The 27,385-nt window shown below is 49.2% G+C and overlaps 1 protein-coding gene across 1 annotated transcript in view; it reads right to left on the bottom strand.

Moving 5' to 3' along the window:
• The window catches only part of Gtf3c1 (general transcription factor IIIC subunit 1), a 70,294-nt gene that overhangs the window by 3,576 nt on the left and 39,333 nt on the right, over nt 1–27,385 (bottom strand). Inside the window, 21 exon segments of the mRNA XM_052199703.1 lie at nt 1,107–1,396; nt 2,207–2,466; nt 3,016–3,303; nt 4,303–4,475; nt 6,944–7,037; nt 7,817–7,879; nt 10,356–10,468; nt 11,715–11,796; nt 13,429–13,571; nt 15,079–15,236; nt 18,147–18,335; nt 18,466–18,544; nt 18,791–18,926; nt 19,266–19,404; nt 22,740–22,917; nt 23,028–23,124; nt 23,728–23,825; nt 24,543–24,688; nt 24,839–25,108; nt 25,271–25,455; nt 26,165–26,268. Of these exon segments, the coding sequence (XP_052055663.1) occupies nt 1,107–1,396; nt 2,207–2,466; nt 3,016–3,303; nt 4,303–4,475; nt 6,944–7,037; nt 7,817–7,879; nt 10,356–10,468; nt 11,715–11,796; nt 13,429–13,571; nt 15,079–15,236; nt 18,147–18,335; nt 18,466–18,544; nt 18,791–18,926; nt 19,266–19,404; nt 22,740–22,917; nt 23,028–23,124; nt 23,728–23,825; nt 24,543–24,688; nt 24,839–25,108; nt 25,271–25,455; nt 26,165–26,268 (3,285 nt within the window).

Here is a 27,385-nt window from a genome sequence, read left to right as displayed (position 1 = left end):
TAGCATCACAAGCTCAGGGCCTAGCATCGCAAGTTCAGGGCCTAGCGTCTCAAGCTCGGGGCCTAGCGTCTCAAGCTCAGGGCCTAGCATCACAAGCTCAGGACCTAGTGTCGTAAGCTCAGGGTCTAGCATCTACCCTGGAGCTGCAAGCTGCATGGGTCTCTGTGGGCTCTTTCTATACCTACTGTGTCACTCACAACACAGCCTGATGTCTGAAGTCAGATTAGCTCCAACTGATAGGATTCTATGACTCTGCCTTGTGTGTCCTCATGCGGGTCCTGACAGTCCCAGAGGCAGTCATTGGTTTCAACACAATGATAAGACTCCCTTGTGTTTAGATTACACCTGACCCCATTTATCTGCTTTGGTGTAGGTAGCGTCCCCCAAATCATCAGCACTCCTTTTCTCCTATAAACCCCTCAAATCCATTGACAGATAGCACCAGACCTTGCACCCTGACTGGTGTGCTAAGGTCACCAGTAAGTGCCTGGCTTACAAACCTCTTGGGGTCAGCAGGCTCTTGCTCCATAGCCTGAGAATATCTGAGGGCTCGCAGTTAGTTTCCAAGGCTACAGTCAGAGAAAGAATACTTTAAAACAGCATCCCCTGTGCTAAAAACTTCTCACAGTCACAGGCACGCTGGCCTTTATTCTGGCTGGGTTTCCTGCAGTGGCCCTTGGAGGCTACACGGTCTCAGTCAGCCCCATGTCTTAAAAAAAGATCCTACATGGGAGGCTCCAAATCGGACCACCGCTCTGCATCCTAGTCCCAGAAGCTGCTCATTGCAGGCGGAATAACATTCTTTGGGTCCTTTCCAAGGGAGCAGGCAGGTAGCGGGTAAGTCCAGGGAGTGCAGGATGCCTGTGAGTTGTGGGGAGGGGGAAATGATAGCAGAGACATGGAGGATGTGGCCTATCCCAGGGAGGGACAGCCACTCCAGGATTCAGCTAGGTTATGGAGGTCAATGGAGCTTAGGGGATATGTCCTGACTTAAATACTAGCAATTGATTAATAAAGGGAAACCACAGGCAGGCACCACTTCTGCACTGTGTGTCTATTTTGGAGTGGAGTGGTCACTTCTACCGGTATGGCGGAGCTCCGCTCACCTGGATATAGTCCTGGAACGTCCTGGTGCGCTTGTCCGCCACCTTCTCCAAGGTGGAGAACTGTCTGCTCAGCTTCTCCCTGTCAACCCCAAAGGAGTCAGTAGCTGCCACGGCCTGCAGGATCTCTAGGGAGGCAGCCACATCCTCAGCGCTGTACCCAGACTGTGCCATCTGGTGGGCAAACTCTTCTGGGCAGTAGGTGTGCAGCTGTGGATCCACCAGGCTGGTAAAGGAGGCAGGGAGGCAGGAGAGGCCAGCCTGGAGCTCCTCTAGTGGTGTAGCTGTGAACCCTAAGACCATGAGGGAAGGGAAAAAATAAGCAAGCAGAAACCCTTCCTGGGACCAACACATATGGTTGTTTGAGGCAAGATCTGCTCCAGCACTAACTAGCTCACTGCTCCCTAAGGAGCCATGAGTTTACCTTCCGGGGACATACTGGTCCCTAGCAGGCTGACTCTTGGTATGTAACTCTATAGGTACACACCCCTGCAGTTGTCCTGAGCCCTTCCTAAACCTCATGTCTTCCCTACCCTTTAACCCTGAGTGCTGCCCCAGGCACCTTCCATGTAGTCCGGCTTTTACTCACTAGCCAGGAGGGCTTCTTTAGCTGAGATAACAACCTATAGGTTGGCATGGTATTTTTGTGTGATTCATACTTCAGAAAAAATAGAGTTCTGACTGGGTAAAGTGACAGCAAACACCATCCACCTTGACCATACAAAGGACAGTGGCTGCAGGGTGGAGAAGGGCAGGGCCTTCCCAGTCCCATTCTCTCCCAGCCAAGAGAAAAGGTTTATGCTATCTAGAGCTTCCTGAGTGATCAACACCCGCAAAGGAGGTGAGTGGTGGCAATGAAGCTGAAGTGTCCCTTTTGACAACACAGAGATAAAGGACAAGATTCAACAGTGTCATAAACTATGGGGTTTGAGGTTCTGAAGGTACCACAAATGAGATCAGAGGCACGAAGCATGGACAGGCAAAACGAGGTGACTGCTACAGACAGCAATGCCACTCTTCAGAGCTCCAGGGCTGTATGCCTGGCCACGGTGCCAGGAACCCCAGGGCTGCTCCATACCTGAGCTGTGTGGCAGGACACTCACCAGTGGGCCCAAGCTGGGTAGATGCAGGGGTGTTGCGTAGTCGGAATTTAACCTGGCAGGAATTGACCACGATGCTGTCATTGGGGTTCAGGTTGCGCGTGCTGACCATGCCAGGTACTGTGTAGTAACCCCTCATCAGCAGGTACTTGGTGTGTGAGGCCTGATGGGCTTTTACTTCCACACCCTGGCGCTTGGTCCCTGAACCTTCATCCAGGTCTTCCTCCTCCTCGTCATCATCTAAGCCACCATCTTTCCCCAAGCTGCAAAAGAGAAGACAACTAGGTGCCTGGCCTTGGCCCTGGCCCACCTGCCACACACCCAGCACTGAGTCACAACTGTTGTCATGGACAACAATCATTTGATGTGCCCCCTTTTCAGTCACCACCCAAACCCTCTCCCTCCCCTCTCCAGGAAGGCCCTGCTTGGCTCTGTCACAGCTCACATTTCCTTCCCTGTGGCACTTCCTGTGACCCCCTAGGAAGGTACCAACAGAAACCTCTGGACACTGCCCCGCAGCTCCCACCCAAACTGGACAGGTCTATAATCCAAGCACTGGATCCCAAGAACTCACTGGCCAGCCAGTGTAGTTGAATCAATGAGAATTTTGAGACGGTCTCAGAAATGAGAAGAGAAGGCCCCTGATTCAACTTCTGGGTTCTACACCTCCCAGGAGGGTATGTATATAAACCATATGCTCAGACCAGATGGCTGAGCAGCTCACCCTGGTGCTCCCACAACAACAAGAGGACATGACCATGCCTTTCCCAAATTGTGAGCAGAGCCATGTGACTGCTGCTCTGGGCTCTGACCTCTTCATGACCTCACTCTCCACCATGGAGCTGTCCACCACCACGATCTGCTCTGGGATTCTGACATCTACAGAGAGGAGACCCAAAGAGAAGAGGGCCAGGGCTGTTACGCAGTATCCTCCAGGGCTGTCCAAAGAAAATGCCACCAGGTCATCTGAAGGGTCACTGTTATCCAGGTCCTTGAAAGAAAAATGATCAGGCTGGTCTAGCATGCCGTTGGTCCGTAGTCTGTCATAGAACTGGAAGGATTCGGTGCAGATGGTGGTGGGAAATCGCCAGGTAAACAGCCTGTAGGCAGGGCAGAAAGGAGGTGCTACTTTAGAGCTGCTCCTGAAGCCTGTGCTAGGCCACTCTATAGAAGTCACTGTACTCAAAACAGCCTTCACCCTCATGCCTGAAGCACTCCTGCCCACTGTGACGGGAGACAGTGCTGCTGCCCAATGTAGTCCAGACATCTCTCCCCAACTCACCTTGTACATCCAAGGTGGGGCCAGTCTTTTCATCTAAGCTAAAGGCCTTGCAGTGCCTCATGCCAACATGACCCAGGGAAGAACCTCTTCCACCCCCCCACCCCCGATATATTTTTTATTTACATTTCAAATGATTTCCCCTTTTCTTGCTCCCCACTCCCCAAAAGTCCCACAAGCCTTCTTCCCTCCCCCTGTTCCCTCATCCACCCCTTCCCACTTTCCTGTTCTGGTCTAGCCCTATATTGCTGCACTGAGCCTTTCCAGAACCAGGGACTACTCCTCAGTTCTTCTTAGACATCATTTGAAGGAACCTCTTTTTGTGACAGTTGACAGGACACGTGTGTCCAATGTTACTGCCTGCAGATGTAAGCAGAGGCCAATCCTCTGACAGAAGCCCAGAGAGTAGGGACCCCAGAAGCAAAGGAGTCCAAAGGTCATCAGGTAAGGACCTGGGGGCAGGAAGAGCTGTAATGGGAGAAGCCAAAAGAACTAGTGGTAGGCCTGTTGTGTCCAGACATGGCCCCTGCTAACTTGAGGCTGGCATGATATGCTGAGTGAGGGACTTCCCACACTGGCAATCAGGGCCTGGCAGTACAGAGGTTCTGAGGGCATCCTGCCCAGCCCTGTGCAGGTGGTACAAAAGGGCTCTGAGAAGAATGGGGAAGGTATAAGGCTAGCCCACTAGGTGGGTGTACTGCTACCTGAAAAGCTTACAGAACTACTAGCTTTCCCCTGCTTGCTTCGCAGCAGCACTCCTGCATGGGAGACAGGCAGAGAGAGCCTCCTGCGCTGGGCTTCTGCTCGAGGACATACTCACTTGTAGTAGGACTGGGACAGCTGGTAGGACATGGGCACAAAGGGCACGGCACGATTCTTCTTGGGCCCCTGGGAGTGGCTGACACGGCGTCGGTTGACCAGGCTCCTCTTTTGGCACTCCATGAAGGCCCGTACCAGCACAGGCTCCCGGAACTCCCGGTAGAGGCGGAAGATCTGGAACAGCACACAGAAGGGTGAGTTGCTAGAGTTGCCAGTCATGGCATCATCGAAACTACAAGGGGACACTCACAGCAAGACTACCTCAGCTAAGCAGCCTGAGTGTCTCCACAGGACTCCGGCTCTTGGATGCTAGGGATCCTGGGGTCTCTTAGTGACAGTGCAGAGACACAAGAGTTAAGTGACACTCCAAAGCCTTGCTTTGAGGCAAGAGTGAAACTAAGAAAGCAAAGTGACCTCACTGCGGAGGGGCTGGGTGGTCATTTGGGGCTTGTGTCACATGGAGGGATCGCCTGGAGGAAGCCATCTGAGGTCCACAGTGACTTCTCTAGGCAGTCTAACTGCCAGACCTGGGTATACAGTTAGACCCCAGGGGAATGACTGCATGGGCTGCATGGGGCAGAGAATGAGGTTCCAACTTTTTTCACCCTACAAAAGTGGGGCAGAAGCTAGGCATGGCGGCACAAGCCTTTAATCCCAGCACTCAGGAGACAGAGACAGGTGGATCTCTGTGAGTTCATGGCCAGCCTGGTTTACATAGTAAGTTCCAGGACAGCTAGGACTGTTATACAGAGAGACCCTGTCTCAAAAAACCACAACAAAGTGGAGAAACATCTGTGGCCAGCACTGTGGCTCAGCCTTCTATGACTTCTGCTCCTGATCACATGCAGGGCACCTGCTACTGTGTGCTGGACCACACTGACCAAGACTGTGGGGTTTATCCACTTGGATCCTGAGAGCCTAGGTTGCTACAGGAAAGTATCTCTGTAGTTGTCTGCGAACCTGGGTTGCAGGGGGTCCTAAGAGGCACTGTATGAGCCTCTAATGTCACTGATGGCCCTTAAGTCCTCAGTGTTGGCTTCTGGTAGCCACAGAAGCACCCTGCTTGCTCTGGGGGTGGGTGGTCAGGCAGTCTTTCTCAGGTGATTTCCTAAGCATCTGGGGTACAAAGCCGAACTTAGACACCTTCCATCTGAGGCCAGAAGTCCTGGAGCTGGAGGTGAAGGGCAGCTGCTTACTTTCTTCTCTGGAGCAGCTTACTGGCCTGGACTCCCTGCTGAGGTATCTTTGCTTTCTTTTTAAGTATGAGCCCAACAAAGAACTGGTGTGCCATGGCTGGGTGCTTGGGACTTCTGCCTCACTGTCCACTCTCTCTATTTCAGACGTACTTAGGGCTTTGTGTTCTCCAACTGCAGAATGCCCAGGAGGTCAAGGGACAGTTTACAGCAATAACCAGGTTCTCACTTGGAACTGTGAACACTATCAAAAGGCACAAGAAAGTAAGTGCTACCTGGAAACAAGTGCATGCTGGCACTCTCAGATACAGGGATCCTAGGTGTCCTTGTGGGAAACAAGTGAACCAGGCGACTTAAAGCGGGAGACAGCAGATGATACTTAGGGACCAGCATGTCCACTGCTGCTCAGCCCAGGCCAGGGCAATGCTCTGAAGCAAGGTATCAAAAGCACTTTTCTGCCAAGCATGGTGGTGTACACCTTTAATTCCTGTATTTGAGAGGCAGATTTTTGTGAATTCAAGGCTAGCCTGATATACGTAATGAGTTTCAGGCTAGCCAGGACTATAGTGAGACCATCTCAAAAAATGGGCAAGAAAAATGAGAGAGAAAACTCATAGGTTAAGAGCACTGGCTGCTCTTCCAGAAGACCTGGGTTCAATTCCCAGCACCAACATTGCAGCTAACAACTGTGTGCAAATCCAGTTTCATGGGAGCAGACTCCCTCTTTTGGCCTCTGTGGGCAGTGTACTCCATGTGGCTCACAGATGGTCATGCTGTCAAACACTGATACAAACATTAAAAAAAAAAACCAGGTATCTTCCTTCGGCAGTGCCACCTTCTCCAGTTTTACGGCACAGGCCTTACTTAGGTGTCTGTAGTCCCAGCAGGGCATGTGCCAGCATAAAAGGAGTCACTGACGGCTAGTGTTAAATGTCAAGTTTATAGACTCTAGGGTCACCTGGCCGGACTTCTGAGCATGCCCCTGAGGGATCATCTCGATCACGGTAACTGAGTTAGGGAGGCCTGCCCACTCTGGGAGGCTCCACTCCTTGGCTGGGAGCCATGGAGAGAAGGCCCTAAGCAGCACACTCAGCAAGCAAGCGTTCACTGCTGTCTTTTAACGAAGGTACCATGTGCTTCAAGCTCTTGCTTTCTTGACTTCTCTGGCATAAGACTTTCTCTCTTGAGTTGCTTACTAGAGAACTTTATCATAACAACAGGAAAAGACACCGAGACAGTGGTCCAGGGCCTCTGAATCAGAACCAGGGACAGAGAGTGCTTGCACAGCATGTAGGAAGCCTTGGGTTTGAGCATAACAGCAACAAATACACAAGTCAAAACTCTAACAAATAAGAACGAAAGGCATTCAGGGCCCCTGAGACTCCACAGCTGGGCCGAGCAGAGTGAGCGAGTGCCCACATAGCTCTGCATCCCTAGGCTGGCACCCACCTGGAAGGACTGGCAAGAATTGGACTGGCTGTTAGAGAGGGACAGTGTGCTCTGGATCAGGTTCTGTAGCACCAGGAAGTGAATGTCCTCCACACTGAAACACAGTAAGCATAGAACTGTGGGAGGCTGCTGCCCATATCAGCACCCCTGAGGCAGTGAGTAGACACACAAGAACCCTTAGTTAAGACAGTTCTAACCCATAAAATTTCTATGAATGCCGAAACAGTCACAAAACCACATTAAATGGCAGTTTCTAGGACCTACTAATTGTTCAAGTCTTTCAGTCTCTTGGTCTCTCTGCCTCCCTCCCCCCCCCCTCTCTCTCTCACACACACACACACACACACACACACACGTTTCCAGCTAGATGTTTGCTTGTAATCCCAAAACTGGGAGGCTGAGATAGACAGCTGCCCTACAGAGCAAGTTCTAGGCCAGTGTGAGAAACAGAGTAAGACACTTGTCTCTACAAAATAACACCTTAATGGGTAAGGGACAATATGGTGGGGAACCAGCTTCTAAACCAGCTAGTAAAGCTACACTTTTTCTATCCATGATTCTAATGAGAAAACAGGATCATTTTGTACTGCAAACACTGAATATTTCTTATATGAGATGAGAAAAAAAATTTCTGTTGGGTGGCACTCATGTAAGACCGGTGACAGCTGAAGTTAGGGCTTGGCCCATACCTTTTATAAAGGGCAGGACTCCATGGGTTCTATTTAAAACTTCTCAGCACAGAAAGGAGAGAGTATAGACAGTACAGCAAATAGATATGGCCTGTGTTCTAAGAAATATTTATTCACAAAAGCAGGAGGCGGGCTGGCTTCGGCCCAAGACCCCTGCTCTGGCTGTAGCTGAGATGGCACTTACCTACTGAGCTCATCCTCCTTCCTGACACGGTCCTTCTCATCCCCGATCGCCAACACTCGGTATCTGTGGAGGAGGCAGAAGAGCATGACGTTGGGGCAGGGCGCCCTCCACTGAGCTGGCACTTGCTCACAGTGGCCACTCATGGCTGAAAGGCTGGACACTCGAACTCAGCACATGCAGAAACGCCAGCAGGTTTCACCACTAATAAGTCCACTCTTACGACTAGAGGAGCAGGAAAGTCAGTGTGCTCTTTCAAAGCACAGTGGTTACACATGGATGGGCAGGGGCACCAGGATGTATGTGTGTGTGTGTGGGGGGGGGTGCTTATTTATAGGTATTTACAAGAGCATGTGTGTGTGTGTGCAAGTGTGTGTGTGTGTGTGTGTATGTGTATATGTGTGTATGCGTGTGTGTAGGCCAGAGTTTGACCATGAGTATCTCCTCAATCACTCTCTACATTATTTACTGAGTCAGGGATCTCTCACAAACACATGCAGCTTGGTGATCAGCTAGTCTAGCTATGCAGTTTGTTTAGGGATTCTGTCCCTGCCGTCTGTGCTGCCAATGACAGCCTGGCTCTTAGAAAGGTGCTGGAGGTCTGTCTGATCTCATGGAAACCAAATAGGAAGGTCCTATTTGACTGAAGTCCTATGAGACTGAAGCCAGGAAGAAAGACAAGCAGAGGGAAGAAGGTTACAGTGAAGCTGAGGAATGAGTTTCAGTGATGTACTGTGCTTACACATCATAATTAATAACACACAACATATAACACAAATATCAGGTGCCTTGAAAAGATATACCATTATTATCTGTCAATAACAAAGTAAGTTGGATGTGATAATGCACAGTGTAATACGGTATCTGGGGAGATGAGGCTAGAAGATATGAATTCAAGACCAGCCTGGGCTATAAGTAGGACCCTGCTTCAAAAAACAAATACATAAACAAACTACCACCGACAAAACTGAAGGGCTGTTTAACCTTTAGTATCACAGATATAAATACAAATAAATAATGCAAATAAACACCAGTGCCAATGGCAGAAGAACAGAACATTTCCTCTCCTTTCTGTGAGCTTTATGCAGTATCACCTCACCTGAAACCTAAGTCAATCGAAGTTCACGGAATTAATGGTTAAAACCATTTTGGTCTCACCAAAACTAAAGTAAAACTTCAACTCTGCAATAGTAAAAATTTTACCTAAAATCTATTGACATAAAATTCCCCTTTCATTACATGGGATGGATCTTCTGTTCTGCCTGGACCCCAGTCTTAGGACCCAACTCAGTGTTATCAGCCACACCCACAACTCAGCTCTTTTCTACTGTTCAGAGCTCTGCTTTTAAATCTTCACTTGTCTTTTTTTAGGATTACAACTGGCCTCTTGTGTGAATGCACACATGTGAAAACATCACTTACAGGCATGGCCTCCTGTGTGAATGCACACATGTGAAAACATCACTTTCAGGCATGGCCTCTTGTGTGAATGCACACATGTGAAAACATCACTTACAGGCATGGCCTCTTGTGTGAATGCACACATGTGAAAACATCACTTACAGGCATGGCCTCTTGTGTGAATGCACACATGTGAAAACATCACTTACAGGCATGGCCTCTTGTGTGAACGCACACATGTGAAAACATCACTTACGAGCATGCGCATAGACAGAGATCCCTTTAAACACTGAGCATAGACCGTACATTCCACACATGGGGACTCTGGCAAATGCTTTACTGACAATTAAGAACAAAACCCAGAAAACAGCTAGAGCTGGGCATAGTGACACATGCCCATAATCCTAAGGATTAAGAGGCTGAGGCAGGAGAAATGCTCAGAGTTAGAGACTAGCCTGCTCTATATGGTGAGTTCAAGGCTAGCCTCAGTTACACAAATCTGTATCACCAAACACATAAAAGGGCAATTACCATGGACATCTGAAAGACTGGACACCATATTCATACTGAATAAACCTTTGAGTGTGCTCCCCAATTGAAACATTGAGACCAAAGGGTATCTCCATGAGGAGGGAGAAGGAGGCATCCGTATCTGGACGCTGCTGTGGCTGCTGTGGCTACAGGCCTGGTTTACTCTCCTTTCTACACAAGTGGCTGAGCCAGAAAGCACAGGCTCTGTTATGAGACAACTTGGTAGGAACCCTGGTCCTGCTTAGTGTTCAAGCTCTGTGATCCTGTCTGGGGACAGAAGCCTGTGCCTGCCTCTCCAGGACTGAAGCTGTACGGGATGGATACAGCTGTTCTGACATCTGGCTATGGTGCTATCTGATAAGAACACCAACACACTTGGCAAAAGACACACATAACATAGCCTCCGTTAGTTAAGTGGGCAACAGGGACTCAGTGGGAGGAAAAATATCTGTGCCAGGACAAGCAGAACCTCAGGTCACCTAACATCAGGTGGTCCTTGAAGGGTCAACTGCAAAGCCAAGTACAGCCAGGCAGGCACTGACCAGCTGGCTAATGTCTGCTACCAACCTGCACAGTGAAAGGCTTTGCCCCTTGAGGACAATACACCTACTTGGCAAAGAGTTCCTGCAGTGTGTTGGGGATCTCAAGATTGGGGTTCCTCAGGCCAGAGCTGAACTTCTCTTTCAGTTTCTCCACAAATTCTTTAAACTCCTTGGCACAAACCTGTAACACAAGAGCTTGATGTTATGGCTTCTCATGGGAGAGAGGCTGTGTGTACACCAAGGGCATCATGGGCAAACTCCTTTGGCAGTCACATCCCAGAAACATCATGCTTGCGGTCTTTCCTGCCTCTTATCCTGAGTCCACGTGTCACCGAGTGGTGAATGTTCACTGCTATGCCAGGACTTGAGGCCATGAGTCAAGTGACACTGACAGCCCACCTTCCCCCCAGCCTGAGGAGAGATGGCAAACATGACTTACACTGCCCCCTTCATGCCTTCTCTCAGCTGGGTCTTCCTTGGCTGCCTCATGGGAGCTGGCCATTCCAGGCCCTCATGCACACCTTTGGGCAGCTGCCCCATGCAGAGCATGTCACAGAGAAGCTTCCATTCAGCCTCATACCTTTCCTGTAGCCCAGGACCCCCTAAAAGCTTGGGATGTATACAACCAGAGAAGATGGGCTTCTTCCCTGGACTTGTGCAGGCCGCGGCCCATATCACACCTGGCTACAAACCTGGGGTACTGTGTTCCGAGGCGGTTATAACCCCTCTTTTGCTGCATCTATTTAGCTATCCCTAGCGTCCAAATTTCAGGCCAGAGTAGATACCTCTAAAAAGCCCTCGGGGCAGACATGCGTACTGACTGGTACTTACTCAGTCTCTCTTATTAGCAGAGGTGCTATGGCTTGGTGTGGGGACACAGTAAGACCGGACTTTCAGGATGAGTCAGCGGGTCAAACCACCACGCCAGGACTGCTAGGCTTATAGGACAGGTGAGGTCTTCAGCCTCACGAGGCTGCATTTGCCTGGTGTGTGCACTTCAGCATTCCCGACCCTCGTGAATACCCTTACGCCTGGGTCTTCTTCACTTGGGAGAAGGCTTGCTCCATGTGGTGAAGGCTGGTGCACTCTTCATCTGGTCTAAGAGCAGCCATGTTTGCTTCCTTGGCTTCCCTGGCAGCAGGTCCAGCACAGGGAGAAGTACCTGAGATGGCACAGCTACCTCCTTCCTGTCAGTGCCATCTGGTCCACATGAGCAGCTTCAAAGCCTCTGCCCGCATGCAATTTCTAAAGACTTTGTTTTCTTAACAAAACAGACCCCAAGCTCAACAGCGTTTGAAAGTAGCAAGTCAAACGTGGTCACCTTTCACAATGATGCCCAGAGTCAGGACTAATGGTCCTGAGAGCTAGCCAGCCCCGCAATGCCTGTCTTCAGAGTGCACTGGACTCTGCCACTGCACGGGACCTACCTTTGGGTCTTCGTAGTTACCCTTCCGACTCATGAAATCTCCAACAAGTGCCTTATCTTGGTACACTTCTGCCAGGCAGACCCTGGGGGAGAGAAAACCCAGAGCTGCTGCAAGTCGCACCTCCTCCCGTGTCAGACACAGAAGCGCTGGCTTCAGCTGTGATCCACTTAGGCATGGGTGGGACAACTAGCGTGGGGCATGAGCACCGTAGTGAGCAGCGCCCAGTCCAAGGCAGGCTGGTCAACACCACATTTTCCATCTTGGCTTTTATCTTCCAGGAAGAGAGTGAGGACAGTAACATTCCCCTTCAGCCCTTCCCTATCACAGGGTTTGGGTAGGACCAACAAAAGTGTGTGCATGCATTGTGTGTGTGTGTGTGTGTGTGTGTGTGTGTGTGTGTGTGTGTGTGTGTGTGTGATTTGTAAACAACTGTACACTAACAGTTTCTATCCGAGCTGCTGGGCACAGCATTGCTGGCTGCCTGCCGGTCTGTCCATGTGTGTGAGGAAAATGCAACAGGGCAAAGGAGAAACAGGTCCACCACTTTTTCTCCAAAGGAGAAAAAGGCCTCACCAGCTAGAGCCTGCCATCTCTGCTGTCAGGGAAAGGAAAGGGTTGGGCAGAGATAGCTGACCTTGTTTTTTTTAATTTACCATCCCACTTCCAGGTGAGCACATGACCCCATTCCCAGGACAGAGGCCAGGAGACAGACACAGGAAGACGGAACCCAGGCCTGCTGACCTTGCCCCCCACCCCTCCACCCCCTGATGCCCTTTATTTTCTTTATCCCAGGCTATGCTGGGATTAGGGAGCCCAAGCTTCAGACTTTCTTCTCTGCCAGCTCTCTACCACCTTGACACACCTCTCTGGGTGTTTCCTCTTCCCCAGAATAGGACTAAGTGGGTATTTCTCCTTCAGAGAAAATTCTTTCAGGTAGGAAACGAGAACATTCTACAGATAAGAAGTAGCAGCTTCTTATAAGAAAGGCCCTAAGCATGTAGTGTGGAGACCCACAGGGCTGGTGACTTGCAGTTGCAGAATCACTATGTGCCCAGGCTCCCTGTCTGATCTGGAACAAGAACAATATAGGAGATTCTTTTGTCCCTCCTCCCACCCTACCCAATTCCTGCACTGGTAGCACGCTGTAGCTGTCCCCCAACTTCACAGACTCTCTCTGGCTTCCCCCCCCTTAGTCCCCTGGGGAAGGTCTGGAAAGCCTGTAAGGAGATGGTAGGTTGACCTTGCAGTCAAGAAGATGCTTTGTGATTCTTGGGTACCTGCTGTCCCCGTAAGACCTGGGTCCCATCTAAAAGTATCTGGGGACAAGCAGTCCTTTCAAGAGGATCCGGTGTTTTTGTTCAATGATCCTCGGTCTGTCCTGCTTCTCCCAAGAGCAAGCTCCACGCAGAGTTCCTAGGGCTGCTCTGATCACAGCAGCATCAGTCAGTGTCCGACCTCTATGCATGAGTAACCAGGACAGAAACGGTGAACCAGCAGCCTGAGAGCCTTGCTCTGCACCTCCCAAGGGTGAGCTATAGGATCACATACATAGAAGTGCCAGAACCACCTCCAGATTCCAGCACCCTGACAGTCACTGTACTCAAGTCACTCCATCTAGGTTCCACACCTGAGTCTGAACTAGTGGGGTGAGGGCTGATAAGCTGGAATGCTGGAATAGGGGTCTAGGCACAACCTAGTTGTGAATATGGCTTACTTGTAGTTCATAAAAGCCTGGGGATTTTTGACTATGTAGCGAGCTCTTCGTCCAACCGAGTAAGATGTTTTATCCAAAGACTCTTCAAAGGTAGCATGCAAAATGTCCCGCACCACCTGCCAGGTGACAAATGGTCCTTTCACCTAGTTCAAATACAGAGTGTGACAGTTAGCATCTGCAGAGCCCATGTTCATGACAGGTAACAGAAAGGACTGGGAACAAATGTATCCTGGGAGCCTGTTTCCCCAAGGAGGTCAAAGTGCTCACACCTCATGTTTGCCTACCCACACTGTGCCAAGTGAGGCCTGAGTACAGGAAAACAGGTCAAGCCCTCAACATCCTATGCGACTGTGTGCTCTGGCAAGCACTGAGAGGGAGGCCTTATACCAGGTAAAGTTAAGAGTAAATGTGCTTTGGTATAGCGTTCTTTCTTTCTTTTTACATTGAGATAGGGTTCTCTCTGTGTAGTCAGGGTTGGCCTGGAACTGACTCCTAGAATTAAAGGTGTTCATCACCTTAATGGGGGAGGTGGGTAGAGAGTTTTAAAGACTGATACATTCTGTGTTCTCAGAGCCATTCTGCATCATGTACATCTGTAACATCTGTATCATCTGCATCACAGTGGTAGACATGAACTAAGATTCAGACTCAAAACATGTCAGAAAATACCACACAGGAAGGGACTCAAAGACAGGTGATATTTCTAACAACTCTGATAAGATGTCATCAAGTTCTAGTGAAGAATGGTTGGCTACATGATAGGGTAGAGGCATTCCTTGCAACCAGTGTTGCAATAAAGAGCCATGTGAGAGGTAGCAGATAGAGTTCAGGATGGTAATGGGCACCTATCTTCCTTAGGAAAAGATAGGGATGATATTTAGGAGAGGGTGGGGTACAGGATTAGCGACAAATGGATCAGAATAGGATGGAGAAAGCAACGCAGGCCCTCATAGGCTTCTCCTGGCTGGTGTGCTGGTGATGAGGACAGATCAGCTCTTAGGAACTGCTATACTTGTTGGCATCACTACCTGCAGGGGCCCTGACCCTGCTGACAGGAGTTCATGTCCTGTGCTGCCCCCTGTAAAGAAGCATGAGTTTGCTCATGCCTTGTTGCACATCATGCCGGCAGGAAATAGAGCCAGGATTCCCGAGGTGCTGTCAGAATGTGAAGCGTAGGAAGTCTGGCTGAGCTGTGGAACCTGTCACCACTAGAAGCAAGAAAGGGTTTGCTGACTGAAAGCAAAGCAGGGAAATTACAGTGAGTCTGTAACACAAGTACATAGGACTATGGCCAGGAAAACAAATGTGAAGTGTCTTTGCCTTAGGGTACAGCTACTCCAAGGGCCATGGGTACCAAAATTACAAGGTGGAAAGCAATGTATTCATGGTACAGAACACACCAAGCCTCTACGGCAGACAACACAGAAGGAATAGGCAGACAAGAACAAAATGGGTTGGCCTACTCCACTGCAGCCAGGCAGAGTACACATGCATCTGAAGGCTAGGAGAAATGTAGGCTGGTAGTACAAGTGCATGGGATTCTGGGAAATGCTTTTCTGGGCAGCCTCCAGGAATGGGAAAAGTCCAGAGCCATACCTCTCAAAGCACAGCAAAGGGCTGCTCCCAGGGGACTGGGGTGATGGGGGATACCTTGGTGTTGAGGACATTGCTGGCAATTCGGCAGAGCATTAGCAACCCATCCTCCTGCATGGACCAAGAGACACGAAGCCGGGTCATCATCCGGAGGGCGTTCTGGTCAGCCTCATCTTGGTAGCGTAGCTTTTTGCTTTTGACTTCTGGATGCTCTCCTAGAAACACAAGAGGAAAGAAGAGGGACCTTCAGCAACTGGCTTAAGCTAGGTTTTCTTCCAGAAGGGAAGAGCCCCAACTATACTGGTAAGAAGTGACCAAGCCTGCCAGCTACTAGATAATGCCCAACTCCAAACAAGCAAACCACAAAGGGTTCTACATCTTCTGACAGTTCTTTTACCCATTTCCCTTTGGCTGAATATCATGGGTTTAAGTGAGGCAATGTGAATGTAGCCCTCAGTCCACAGCCAGAGAAATGTGACAGTTGGTCCACTATTATGCTCCCCATCTTTCTGAAGCAGCTAGCCTAATAGAAAGATAAAATGGCCTTTTGAAGACACAGTTACAGTACCAATTAGGTAGCAGCCTGGAGGACTGGGGTGGGGTTTTCCAAAAGCTTTCAGTCAGTACACGTTTCTCCCATAGCCAGGGGACCCAGGATTCATGGGTCCAGGAAATAAGGGCTGGAAGGGGATAGTTCTACTCACTATCACCTCTAATGCCCCTCTAGGAAAACTTTTGGTTTTTATTCCTAAAACCCTAAGTTCTAAGGCCTAAAAGTTTTGGTTCCATACTAGAGAGTTCTTCTGCCAAGAGCCAGACTAAACTTCCCTTTGAACTGGAAGTTCAGACTTCCTCTAGTCACTTTGGGCTTTTAATGCCCTTAAGCCAAGAGGCTTAGAAAGGAAGAAGTGTTTGAAGGGGTGACTGATCTAGATCACCAAGGGGACAACTTCTCCACAATGGAGGCAAGAAATCTTATTTCTGGAGTACAGGAACTCATTTAGGGCAGTGGTTCTCAACCTGTGGATTGCAACCCCTCTAACAAGCTTCTATCTTTTATTTATTTTATTTATATTACAATTTATAACAGTAGCTAACTTATGTAATTTAGTAGCTAAACTAGCAATGAAAATAAATGTATGGTTAGAGGTCACCACAACATAAGGGACTATATTAAACCGTAACAGAGTTAGGAAGGGTGAGAATCTTTAGGTGCTACCATGTCCTGTGAGGAAGTCACTAGAAAACTACAACTTAATCCAGGCAGATGACAAAGGGCACAGACCCTTCAGGGATGAAGGTATGGGTCACTCCTCCAGAAAATGAACCAAGACCAGCAGAGCTGCTTGCAGTGGATTAAATCAGGATGGGGGAGCCAGAGGGAAGCCTGCTCCCTTTTTGCCTGCTTGCTTTTGCTAGCAAGTTCATTCCCTTTCTAGCATTAGAGCCTATTTCATGATTCCAGCATATACTGAAGATCAGCTGAGACATCCAGCCTCATGGACTGAATACCTACTGGCTTTATTGGTAGACAGCCATTGTTGGGCTAGCTGGTCCACAGACATTCTAAAAAATTTCCTTTAAATACTCATTCTGTAAATCTCTGTTCCTCTCATCATTTGCCCATCTCTGATTGCTTCCACTGGGTTGCCAAGTCCTCTGAAGATAACTCATACAAATGCTTCTAGAATATGTTCAGAGCAAATAAAGTAACAAAAGCAGTCTCTGAGCCCTCAAATATCTGGCTGCCTGTGACCTCAGGGAACATGCAGATTCTTGCATTCTATAGGGCCATCTTGATGACTAAAACAATGGTATAAAAACATGCTGGGATCAGCAAGAAGGCTCAGCAGGTAAGTAGTTTGTTTGCCATCAGGTCTAACAACCTCAAGTTGAATCCATATAGTAGAAGAAGAGAACTAGCAAGTTGCCCTCTGACCTCCACATATCCATGTGGCCATGTGGCCTCCACATATGTGAGCACATACACACATTAATACTAAAGTATTATGGGACAACAAAGATCTCATCCTGCAGAGACCCCCTTGAGGCTGACCTCGGTCACCTGGTGAAGAAGCCCGAGACTGACAGTGAAGCGTGCCTCTGGGTGTATCCCAGTAGACCAAGGCCCTGATGGAATACCAAAAAGGAGGGCGCTGCTAGCAGGGGTGGCAACCCTGCCTCTGTCCACCTGAGCTGAGCTGTTCTGCTCCACCACACGCCCTCTGCTATGAAGCTCTGCCTCACCAACTCAGAAACAGACCATCGACCAAACCTCTGAAACCGTGTGTCAAATACATCCTTCCTAAAGTGTCATAATGACAACACAGAAACCACAATAGCACAAAGTGCATGCTACATTAACTAAGAGCAGGTAACAGCACCGTCGTATATTCACATTGTGGGGAGCTCTGGGCTAGGATCTACATTACATATCCAGCCGCCCCATATTCCCTGAGAATTCTGGTCTTTTATGTATTTGTAACAGGCTAAGTTGAAGGCTATATCAAGTGATGGGATGTTGTTTATTATGAGTGTCAGGAACACAAACCAATAAAGTAGGTTCCTGCTTCAGCCTTTTCTTCTCAAGCACCTGCATCCAGGCTTGATGTTAAAGCACACAGCACACTGACTCAGGGAGCAGCCCACTAGCACTCGCTTTCACTAGCAGTGCAGTTCAGATGAGGAACCACAGGCTGGAAAGTACCAAGGAAAGCTATGCTAGTTCTGAAGGGACAGTGCAGATTTAAACCATGCCCAGCTTCCTCCTGGTCTCACTTCACCAGGACTAAGCTTGAAGCACATGCAGACACTCAAAAGACAAACCAAGAAGAAAGGAATTTCATTTAGATGACAAGGATCTTGCTAGGAAGAGTTGTTTCCAGTGGAGATGAAATCCAAAGTTTGCCAACTCAGAAAGTTGCTAAAGAGAAAGGCTGGCAAAGTCCATAGCCAGAGAAAATTGGGGAAACAGCCCATCCTTTGACTGGTTAGGGACAGAGCCAAGTCAGGACCGCAGACAGGGAAAATGGACACTTTGCAGGATGAACCCAGGCCCTGTGGGAGTAACAGTGTACTGGGCCACGGCCATGCAAAGACCCAGGTCATGAACGTCCCCAGGTGACCTCTTCTTCTTCGCTTGGTCTTCTTGACAGGCTCCTTCTTCAGCCGCTTCCGCTTCTGGCTCTTCCCACCGCGCACTTTCCGGTTCCTGCCAGAGGTAGGTTCTCGGTCCATTTCAAACTGTTCTTCCTTGTCAGCACAGAGCTCAGCATCGGCTTTCCCCTCTGACCAGAGAGGCAAACGGCCACTGCCTAGAAATAAGCAGAGGACAGGACTGCTGAGGACGGTGCCTGCAGAGGCTGCACAGTCCAGCAGGATCCATGGCGGTGCTGGCTTCAAGCAGCCTCTTACTTGCTCTCTACGCGGATGCCCGACACATACCTCCAGACCCAAGTGGCATTGGGCGCTTAGACAGGAAGGTCTGAAGTCTTCCTGTGAGCCCGTTTTCAGGGGTATTGTTCTGAAAGGTAAACACAGCACTGGCATGAGCTGAGAGCTTCCATGGGTCTTTACAGCCACTCAGTTCCTGTGGGTACCCCGCTCCCCTCCTCCCAAGGCATTGTGTCACCCAGACTTTCTATGTGCCTCTAAAAAGGAACATATTTCACAGATTGTCCCCTCTTAACACTGGCGTCACCAGCTACTCAGGAGGCCCTTTACAGTGATGACAGAGCAGTTGCTGGGTGACATGTCCCCAGGAGCCCACCTTCCTGGCTTTGTTGATGATGTAGCTGGTCCAGACCCAGTTGCGCTTCAGGTGTGCATAGAAGCTGGAGTCCAGCCCCGCAGCGCCCAGCCCATCCCCAGGGACTATGCCTTCATCCACAACTTCTCGGCTCCCCCTGAGACAAGGCAAAGAGAAAAAGAACCCTTCCTGGTGGGCGAGGACCAGGGTCCGGGGTGGGAGAGCCTCTATGTGAATGTGAGACAGTGCACACTTTCCCAGGAGACTGCGGAACAGGCAGGAAGAGAAAGCTTGGAGCCCTAGGTTGGCAAGTTGTTAAGTTTTCAGAAGTCAAAAAAAATCTGATTTTCATGTGAAATCGCCAACTTCTACGTTCTGATAATGGATAGACTTTGAGAAAAACAGTAATGCTCAGAAACACGACAAGCAAACTATGGCTTCTAGCCTGAGTTTTAAGTAAGACTAGGGTCACACAGAAGAGTGGGGTGGCACGCACGTGGTATACTCCAGCATGGCACACTTTCGCTCCAGGTTGTGCTTGTCCATGGCACTCTCCTGCTCCTTCCGCAAGCTGCCTTCTGGGTCACTGCCCGGATCAGGGCAGATCTTCTGTGCACACGGGCAACGCACCACACCTGGAGAACCAAAGCAAAGCAGCGCTCAGTCACATTTCCTTCCAGCTCCTGGCAGCCAGAGGGAGAGTGAAGAGTGGGCATCTGTCTGTGAGGTGTAAGGAAAGGGAGTCACTGTGGCAATGTCACAGAGAACGAGGAGTGGGGAGCAGAGAGAGGGGAAAGCTGCAGTGGGCACCTCTGACAGCATCTCTCCTGATGCAGTCTGTAAGGACAGGGACCAAGTGACAACCAGGGCAAGCTACCCTCCTGGTCAGGAGGGTGGTGGATGGTCACAGAGGCACTGGCTTGGTGGCACGGCTTGGCTCGAGTGCTGTGTAAGCTACCTGCTCAGCTTCACAGCATCCTGCACAGCTGTGCTGACCGTCTGGGTTCAGAAGGCAAGGAACTCAGTTCAGGGAGATTACAGACTTTGTATAAGGCCATTGTTCCTTTGAGAAGATGTGTGACACTTAGGTCACCTTAGGCCACTCTTTCATGTACATATTAAAGGTACCCATGGACCTATTTGTTAAACAACATCCTCTTGAAAGTAAAAATGGCACCATCGTGGGGGTGGTCAGTAAAAAGAACAAGCAGGGGACAAGCAGGGGAATGTTGGTAAAAACAGGCTTTAGCCAGGGCAGGAGAGGGGGATAAACCTCCTGTAGAGGGTGAAATCAGTGTCTGAAAAAATGGTAAAGAGTTATTTAAGAACACCTACAATACATGTAAGTCTATGTACATATACAGTTTAAATGAAATAATCCCTTCTGGGTTGATAATGCTGCCTCCAAGAGCCATACACCATCTAAAAATCCCAATGCCAAGCAGGAAAAGCCTCCTCTTTTGAGTTGTTGGCCGGTGTTGTCCAAGAACTTTTCAGAACATTATAGACTACTGATGTTGTCCTTGCCTGCAGGAGGGGAAGTTCCTATTGCTAAAGATCCCAGGCCCTTTGGACCTAGGGCCCAGGATCTGAGCTGGACCTGAGCTGGACCCTGTCCCGAGGACTAGCTGGCACCGCATCAAGCAGCAGCGCTCAACCTTTCCGTTATGATGCCCACGGACCATCAGCGACCAGCACAGTGTCAGGCCTCTGAGGCTGCAGCAGCGGCACACACCCCTTGGCAGCAACCACCAGCTCTCTAATGGGACTTCAGGCCTGCTCAACAAGAGGGAATCATTCCTGGTACTAGAAACCAAGGCAACCACCTAGGGCTAGTGAAGTCACAGGTCTTGGAGGAGAACCTACAACGACTTCTTACTAGAGTGGCTGGCATAATCCCTAACTACATTCTAAATCCATAAACACCCAAACATAAGTGTAGTTCTCATCTCTCATCAAGGACACTTATCCTGGAAACAAACAAGGACTGTTATAAGCAAACTACAACCAATCCCAAGCAGTCCCAACTGATGCACCTACAACACAAATCCTGTACCCAGGCTCAGGGGTCACCATGGAAGAGGGAATGGGAAGATTGTAAAAGTCAGAGGAATAAGAAGTTTGCTGTGAGATGAAGCCTTACCAACATGGCTGCCTATAGAAGACCTGAACAAGGATGGCTCCAATACCCATCCCAATGCGGAGGGGAAGGAAATCCTAGAAGGTCTCAACCCTAGACAGAGCAGCAACTAAGAAATGCTGAGAGCAAGAGAAAGCATCTTCCCCAGGGAAGAGCGCACCTGTTGGTTATCCAATACCAAATGATTAGCCCAGAAAAACATACAAGTGACAGCATATAACAGAGAAGGTCATATTTACACTTAGGACAAATACATATACTACATACATACACAGACACACACACACACATTAAACAATTAAAGAAAAAGTAACAATGAATTTGAGAGTGAGCAAGAGGTAGTATATGTTAAAGAAGTTGGAGAAAAAAAAGGGGAAAAATAATGTAATAATAATCTCAAAAAAATGAAAGTACACTAAAAAATAAAAAACATTTAAAAGCAGAAACAAAACAAATCCCATCCCTGGACAGGGCCCAGACCCAGGATAGCACTCTAACCTGCCATCAAGGTGACCTGCACGCATTCTGGCAATTCAGACACCCCCACTTCACAGCATGATCAGATCCTATGATGCAGTGCACTTCTCCACAATACTTGGGACAGAACCTCTTCAAATGTTTGTTGGAGAAAGGGACAATGGATGTCTGCTTAATGATTGCAATAAACCTGTGACAAATCTGCGTATCTAAAAAGGGACAAAAATGCAACTGCCAGGCCTGAGAAACTGATGCAAATTACATACTGGTTCATAACATTTTATGTAGGCATAAACTACAGAAGAATTAACCTACAGTGGTAAGAGCGTCCCTCACTACTAATACCAAAGCATCCCTGAGACACACTGCAGTAAGATATCCTGGACTCCTTAAAGCTCCTGAGTGTGAGAGCACCTAAGTGTGTGCATTCCCTAATCTAGCCACAGCCCCTTCTCTAGGTGTAAACCCAAGCAGTGTTTCTCTAGTGTGGAGAGAAAACTCTGACGGCGACTGTGGGGCTTGGTATGAGGAGTATCAAAAGCAGGTTCTACCACCCCCCGGCCAAGCCCTTGCACACATACAGGGTGTCCACTCCAGAAAGGCACTTTGCAATACTCCAGAGAGGTACTAAAGAGATGTGTGTGAGGAAACAAGACAGGGCAAGATGCTGGGTAGGCTTTCCGGGAGCGGACAGTTAAATAGCAATGACCAGCACAGAAGATGGGGAGTCAGTCGCTTTTTTGCATGGCTTGCATGTAAACACTCCATGGCTTCTTGTTCTTCAAGTAACTCTGCACTTCCTAAAGGGCCCCCACTCAAGTCTGCTTCCAACCGTTCAACTCTCATCTGCTGTCGTCCCTCCAACACCTCCTCAACACTCTTCAAGACCTCAGCACAAGCTGCCTCTCTTGCTGAAGGTCTTCTCCAGCCCCAGTGGCCTCAGATTACAGCTCTGCTCAGCAGTGGTCTGTCTCCTTAAGTGATTCTAAGTCCTGTCACAATGTTCTGCAGTGAACACCTTGTGTGCCTCAACAGTTCCTATCACACTGTTCCTTGAGCCGTGCTTCCTCCTCCCTAGAACACAGTCACCATAAAGGCCAGGATAAATACCAACTTGTGCTGTGAGTGAAGATAAAACACTTAGGGTTGGATGCTGAATGGGGTTGAGGTGGGGCAGAAGCTTCCCGTTTCAAGGCCCACCACAGGGCTTTACAAGAAGTCCCAGGGACACCCTGGGCCTAAGGGAGTGGGTCTGAATGACAATGGCCCCTGCAACCCCCAGGCTCTCTTCTGGTTCTGCATCCTTGGTCATACCAAGGGGAAAACAAACAGGGGCACAGCAAGCCAGGATACCTAGTGGCGTGTTTAGGCAGATGCACTGCAGGTCAAACCAGTAGCTTTCCACATCCTGCATGGAATCCAGGACGTAGAGACGTCTCTCAAAAGGCCGGCTGCTGTGGGCCAGGTTGTAATGTGGGTCACAGATGGTGGTGTCCACAATGACTGCGTTCTTCTTCAGGAAAACAAAGACCTACAGGAGACAGCCATCAGGAGAGGAGGTACACGGGAACCAGCACCAGGGCAGGATGCTTGGAGTTGGGTTGACAATCAGGCCCATCTTACTGGGTTAGGAGGCACTACCTGGTCTTTATCCTGAAACTTCTCTGTGGGTCCAAACTGTAGCAACCCCATGTAGCACAGCCGCTGCAGGTTCTCCACCACCGAGAAAATATACCGCCTAGAACAAACAGCAGCTGGTCCCTTCCACACACCTTACAGTGCCCTGAGGCCAGTGTAAGGCATGAGCTTTTTCTCTTTCTTGCCTGGGATACCTAGTCCCCTAGGGCATCATAGTCACCTTAGGGTTTGATTTGGAAAGTAAATACAAGAGAACAATCCAGAGTACTCCAGTAGCTACAAGTCTTTTTTTTTTTTTTAATGGTTGTATAGATGAGTTCTATTCTTTTTCTTTTAAGATTTATTTATTTTATTATATGTAAGTACACAGCTACTGTTTTTAGACACACCAGAAGAGGGCATCAGATCCCATTATAGATGGTTGTGAGCCACCATGTAGTTGCTGGGAATTGAACTCAGGACCTCTGGAAGAGTAGTCAGTGCTCTTAACCACTGAGCCATCTCTCCAGCCATAGTAGGTAGTAGCTACAATTCTTAGCAGCAAATTTTACTTATTAAAATCAAGTACTAAATGGACTAGCTCATGTATATGGTGAATGAACTACTGAGACCTTTAAGGCTGTACAGCAGGCAGGCAATGCCTTTCACTTCTCCCAGAGTTGAGTGAGCATCTGGGACCCGACCTTGTGGGACTTATTCTCACCTCTTATACAGTAGCTGCTGCCGGATGTGCCTGGGGAGGAAGCGGATCAGTGTGTGCTTCTTCAGAGGGTCATTCAGAAAATCCTCCAGGTTATCCACCTGTAGAGGTCACCTGTAGGTTCAGCTCAGCCACAAGACTCATGAAAAACCACTTAACATTGTGACCTCCCCATCTCTGCCTTGGGTCAATCTCCCAGATCACCCAGCACATGGTGGAGGGTAACAATACATTCTGGTCCTGTAGGAGGCACACAGCTGCTAAAGCCTTCCCAGGAAGCAAAGGGGGCATCCTCTCAGCAGGGAAGGATGACTGCTGATTCTCTTCCCCAAATAGAAAACACTGGTAAGTATGTAAGTGGAGAGGACATGAGTATATGAGTATAATCATAATTCAGTTTTCAAGAACAGGGAAACACATACACACACACACACATGAAAGACTAGAATAAAATATACCAAAAATATGACCCTTGAGTGATAAGGTTTTGGGTCATTTCTATTTGCTCCTTTTTGACATTATCAAGCTTCCAAAAGGTGTTTTATTGCTGCGACATATTTATTATCTTCTTACCTAGCCAGACATCTGAAGTACACATGACTACCCATCCACCCAGCCAGCTCTTTTATCAATTCTACCCTACTCTATGTGGAATAACAAACATATGAAATGCTTCCCCTTGACTGGCCCTCAGCATCCACTCACCCTTCTCCTCATTCACCGCTGGGGCAAACTCCAACTACTTGCCTTGATCAAACAGAACACAAGCTTCCAGCCCCATTACCCGTAGATATGCGATGACCCAGAATCACAGGTACCTTGTAGCTGACTTGAACAAGTTGGACAAAGATGGAGAGGGGCAGGCAGAGAAGAATGTCACTGACAAGAGCCCAGCCAAAGCCAAAGTCTCTGTGGATCGGGATGGGAGGGACGTAGCGCATCCATGAGATCTCATCCACATACACTAGGAAGACATCAAAAGCCAAATTAAGTAGCTAGTATGGTCAGGAGAAAATGGACTCACCCTGCCATCTGCTAGTAACAGGCCTGTGGCTCTGGCTTATCTGTCTCTCCCTACACTCTCCACCCCAACATATAGAGCCGTGGCTCTCACCTATCTCTGTGGAGAGTTCCATTTCTGCCTCCCAGGAGCTGCTTTCTGTGTTGTTTTTGGCTTCAGAGGTGTCCCAGTCATCTCCTGAAGAGGGCTGAACCCCTGGTTTGCTGGACTCCTGCTTGCCTGTTTTCCTCTCACTGTGGAAAGTAGGCTGTTCTCCAGAGTGGCCAGCAGGGTGCCCATACACCAGGTACCACAGGAACAGGTGCATCACCCGAAGGCGGGGCATCTTGGGAAGGAAGCCTATGGAGCGCCCGAGTCCAGGAACTGTAGGGAGAAAGGTGTGGGCAGAGTTCAAGTAAGCCCAGCCTGAGTTTGGTCCAGTTCATCCCACAGCTACCATGGGCTACGAGGGTGTGGGTGCCGAGAGGTGATTTATACACCACTGCGCAGAACAAAGCAGACAAGGTGACTGAAGCCGCCCCTTACCTATGACAGGTTTATAATTTTTGAGTGGGGTTATGCCCATTTTCTCATCTGTCTTTTTCACCCGCGTGCTTTCTGGCTTGGAGGATGTGTTCGGGTCAGAGTCTGTTGATCTACTTGGGACTTCTGGTTCTTGGTTTTCCTCTTCTGCCTCCTCTTGGGGTGCTGGGGCTGGTGGAACTTTAACTCTGCAGTCCAAACATAAGGTGCAGAAACACATTGGAAGCAAAGACAAGGACTATCTGCCAGGCCTGGGGTTTCAGACTCAACTGTCATGGGACCAGGCAGATGACACTTGTGAATGGCCTCTAAAACATGAAGGGCTCATGTGGGACCTTCAGAGGCTACTACTAGCCAGCAGGAAGGAAAAGGAACCCAGTGTGCTGTCTCCTGACTTCACAGATGCCAGTTTCGGTGATCAACCATAGCAATTCTACTGCTGAGCGGCCCTCTGCCCACCAGGAGCCCAGCCACCTAAAAACTGCTCCTCACCGGTGTGCGTTTAGCTACTTAGGGTAAGATGATGAGACTTCAAGAAAGCAAGGGACTTGAGTCACAATGAGATTGAGTTTCTTACCCAGAAGCATTAATCGGGAGTGCTCTAACTGGTTCCATTTACCAGATGGACAAGTATCAGGGCAGGTAGTATGGCTCAGTGGAAAAATGTTGGCCTAGTGTATGCAAAGCCCTGGTCCCTTCTCCAGTACCACAAAAGAAAGGTAAGTTAGAACAAAGAATATTACAAATTCAGAACTGGATCCCCATATAGACTAGCTGAGTACAAGCCACAGCCTCTAGCCAGCAAAGCCAGGATCTCATGGACTGTAATAGAGCTTTTGGAAGGCTGTTCCAGTGGCCGCAGACCTGGGCAGTTTAATTGTGAGTTCTTCCACTTGCCTGTTTGCTGTGCTTGAGTTGGAGATCCGGAAGCGAACCTGCTCAATAGCACTTCTCACAAGGGGATCATTCTGGTCCATAGAGGGGTGCACGACCAGATCTACCTATGGGAAGAGGTTGGAGTGTGCCAGAGGGCAGGGCAGGGCAGGTTTGACCTGAGTTTCCACAGCAGATATTTCCAACACACCCACAATTCAGAGTGAGGCAGAATACATGGTGAGTGAGGCAGAATACATGGTAGGAAGTTTGCTGTTTCAGCTGCAGGCATCTGAACTTAGGGAGCGTGTCACTATGTCTTGGACCACAACCACGGGCCCTGCAGTCTCCCTGACAGGGCTGTCACAGCTCACCAGCTCTGACAGCCGAGGCAGCTGCCCACACCTGCTCCTCTCAGTTTCCTACTGCACAGTATCTGGGAAGGTGAGTGTGCATCCTCGGCGGCCAGAGGATGCGGGGCTGCCTTGTTGTCTCCCTGGGAATCCAGGCAGGGTAATTACGAGTGGTTGCTGTTCCTTGAGGCAAGGGGATAAGATCTGGGAAGTGAGTAGCAGATGTGTAAGAGTCAGGACGGACACTAACTTCAGCACTGGCAGAAGTGGCACAGGTCAGGGGAGCAAGGCAGGCCATGAGTGATGAGACATAATGGACCGGGTGCCACAGAAGCAGCTTTCTGTGCTGCTGTCACGACAGTGTGAAGGGCAGCGGCTGTGGGGGCTGGGATAGGCAGCAGCACCCCTGGGCTCTGCTTCCCACTGGTAAAAAGGAAATGCCACGCCCACCTCTGCGCAAGGCATCCGCCTGTACTGCTGACTTCTTTGTAAGACCCAAATGAGATCCAGTTAGGTGACTTCTCAGCAAACTGAAAAGCACTTAGAGATGGCAGCTCCTGTTGGCCCCTTGTCCTAGGCCAGCAGTGAATTCCTCAACAGCCTGAGGGTTAGGGGATGTATAGGAGCATGAGCTTCAGCCAATCACCAACAGCCTGTGCCAAGCAAGTCCTATTAGAAAACAAGCCTCAGCAGTGACTTCAAACCCAATTCAGAAGCACACCACAGCTTTTCCATGTGCTGCTCCTCAGCTGGAGGCTCCATTTCCACGAACTTTCATTTCTGTGGTGATGTGACTCTAACTGTTGACTTGACACCCTTATCCCCTCCCCCTCAGGCTTTGATCTTCACTAGCTAGCCTTATAGAATAGCACTAGATAAGCCAATCCTGAGA

Source organism: Apodemus sylvaticus, chromosome 1 (assembly GCF_947179515.1).
Source record: "Apodemus sylvaticus chromosome 1, mApoSyl1.1, whole genome shotgun sequence".
NCBI lineage: Eukaryota > Metazoa > Chordata > Mammalia > Rodentia > Muridae > Apodemus > Apodemus sylvaticus.
Note: the sequence above shows the minus strand (reverse complement) of the source record. Positions and strands in the feature narration are given on the sequence as shown.